The sequence below is a fragment of the Oncorhynchus gorbuscha genome, unplaced genomic scaffold (assembly GCF_021184085.1).
Source record: "Oncorhynchus gorbuscha isolate QuinsamMale2020 ecotype Even-year unplaced genomic scaffold, OgorEven_v1.0 Un_scaffold_454, whole genome shotgun sequence".
Lineage (NCBI taxonomy): Eukaryota > Metazoa > Chordata > Actinopteri > Salmoniformes > Salmonidae > Oncorhynchus > Oncorhynchus gorbuscha.
The window spans coordinates 257,886-260,000 of record NW_025745294.1 but is presented as its reverse complement, the minus strand read 5'-3'; the positions used below and the strand labels follow the sequence as shown (position 1 = coordinate 260,000).

General features: G+C 43.9%; 1 protein-coding gene across 1 annotated transcript in view; it reads left to right on the top strand.

Moving 5' to 3' along the window:
* Window positions 1–1,331, top strand: part of metrnla (meteorin like, glial cell differentiation regulator a) — a 37,552-nt gene extending 36,221 nt beyond the window's left edge. Inside the window, exon 4 of the mRNA XM_046333528.1 lies at window positions 341–1,331. Within this exon, the coding sequence (XP_046189484.1) occupies window positions 341–666 (326 nt within the window). The 3' untranslated portion in view covers window positions 667–1,331. The remainder of the gene's footprint in view (window positions 1–340) is intronic.
* The last annotated feature ends 784 nt before the right edge of the window (window positions 1,332–2,115 follow it).

Sequence of the window (2,115 nt, the reverse complement as noted above, 5' to 3'; positions counted from 1 at the left end):
CTGTACTGTAGTATTTGTTATACTGTATCAGTATACTGTACTGTAGTATTTGTTATACTGTACCAGTATACTGTACTGTAGTATTTGTTATACTGTATCAGTATACTGTACTGTAGTATTTGTTATACTGTATCAGTATACTGTACTGTAGTATTTGCTATACTTTATACTGTATCAGTATACTGTACTGTAGTATTTGTTATACTGTATCAGTATACTGTACTGTAGTATTTGTTATACTGTATCAGTACACTGTACTGTAGTATTTGTTATACTGTATCAGTACACTGTACTGTAGTACTGTAACATATATTAACATCTCCTCTCCTCCTCTCTGCAGTGGGGAGGGGCACCATCCAGGGGGTGGAGCAGGAGGCGGAGCAGTTGTCGGTCACCGTGGCGATAAGCCGCCTGTACAGACAGAAGACTCAGGTGTTTGTGTCAGGGGGGGTGAGAGTGAGGAGGTGGACAGGCAGGGTGAGGATGCCCAGGCAGTGTGGGGTGAGGCCCGGCCCGGGGAAGGGGGATGGAGACTTCCTGTTCACGGGGAGCGTAAGGTTCGGGGAGGCCTGGATGGGCTGTGCCCCGAGATACAAGGACTTCCTCAGACTGTACCAGGAGGCAGAGCAGAGTGGGACTAACCCCTGTCATGTGGACACAGACTGAGTGTCAGGGAGCTACCTGGCCACACCCACAACAACAGGCCTCTTCCTGAATGGACAGCAGACCTGGGTCTGAGCCGAATGTGGACACTAACTGAGAGGGGTGCAGACAGACAGACAGATGGACAGACAGACTGGCCCAGACAGACAGACAACTTCTGATCCTACTGTCTTCCTGCTCTGGAGCTCCTGAATGTTGCCAAGCAGCATTGCAACTGTTGGACTCATTTCTCAAAGCCAACGTTGTTGTTATATTGTTGTTGTTGTGGAATGTTCTAAACCTGTTCCGGAATGTTCTAGACAGTTCTAGAATGTTCCAAGACTGTTCCATTGGAATGTTCTCAGACTTCATTCTCTGAGACGTACATCAACAGTCAGATGATGTGAGGTTTGTAATGTAGCAGACCCTCTCTGGACCTGATGTGTAGAAGATGTGAACCATGAACATTTCTGAAACGGAGGATTCAACTGCTTTGTGAAAAGCTTCATGTACAGTTTTGAAGATGTTTCTTATGAAAGAAATGTATACATTAAAAGCCTGCTTTTTAATTTGTGGTTTATTTTGTTTTTATGAAAATGTAGAAGTGCAATTTACAGTCTTTATTATATCCTCAGGCTGTTGAATTATAAACCCCCTTTTTGCGTGATTAAAAGTTATATTCCTTGGAACACCTCTTTGTGTGTGTGTGTGTGTGTGTGTGTGTGTGTGTGTGTGTGTGTGTGTGTGTGCGTGCGTGCGTGCGTGTGTGCGTGCGTGCGTGCGTGCGTGCGTGCGTGCGTGCGTGCGTGCGTGCGTGCGTGCGTGTGTGTGTGTAGTGAATATATATATATTTACACAAACCAAATCACCAAGGACAAAACCAACCTAGAACGCCCACAGACAGACTTCAGTGTTCATGGTCATTTCCTATTGAAGACTTTCATTGTTCCTGTTATGAATGTTTAGTCTCCTCACCTTGCAGGGCGGTGCAGAGTCACATGTCTAGTCACAATTAAGGTCAGTGTGTTGACATGAGTAGAGGTTCAACCAGTAATCACTAGTAGACATGGATCACATCAGGGGCTGGATTCAATCTGTTTCGCTGAAGTTCAGCGTTACAGTGTGATTTAAAACTGTTCCCGAGTTAGTGGAGACTGCATTCACGGTAAGCGCTACTTATGTCAGCTCAGTAGGAACTGAACTTTAACCTCTAAACGTCTAAGCCTTTGGGGGGTAGGATCATTTACCTATTTGATTTTCAATTGTAAAACCACTGTATCGTATCAAAAAATAATATATAATTTTTTATTTAAATTTGGCCTTTACTACTATATCAAATCAAATCAAATGTATTTATATAGCCCTTCGTACATCAGCTGATATCTCAAAGTGCTTTACAGATACCCAGCCTAAAACCCCAAACAGCAAGCAATGCAGGTGTAGAAGCACGGTGGCTAGGAAAAACTCCCTAGA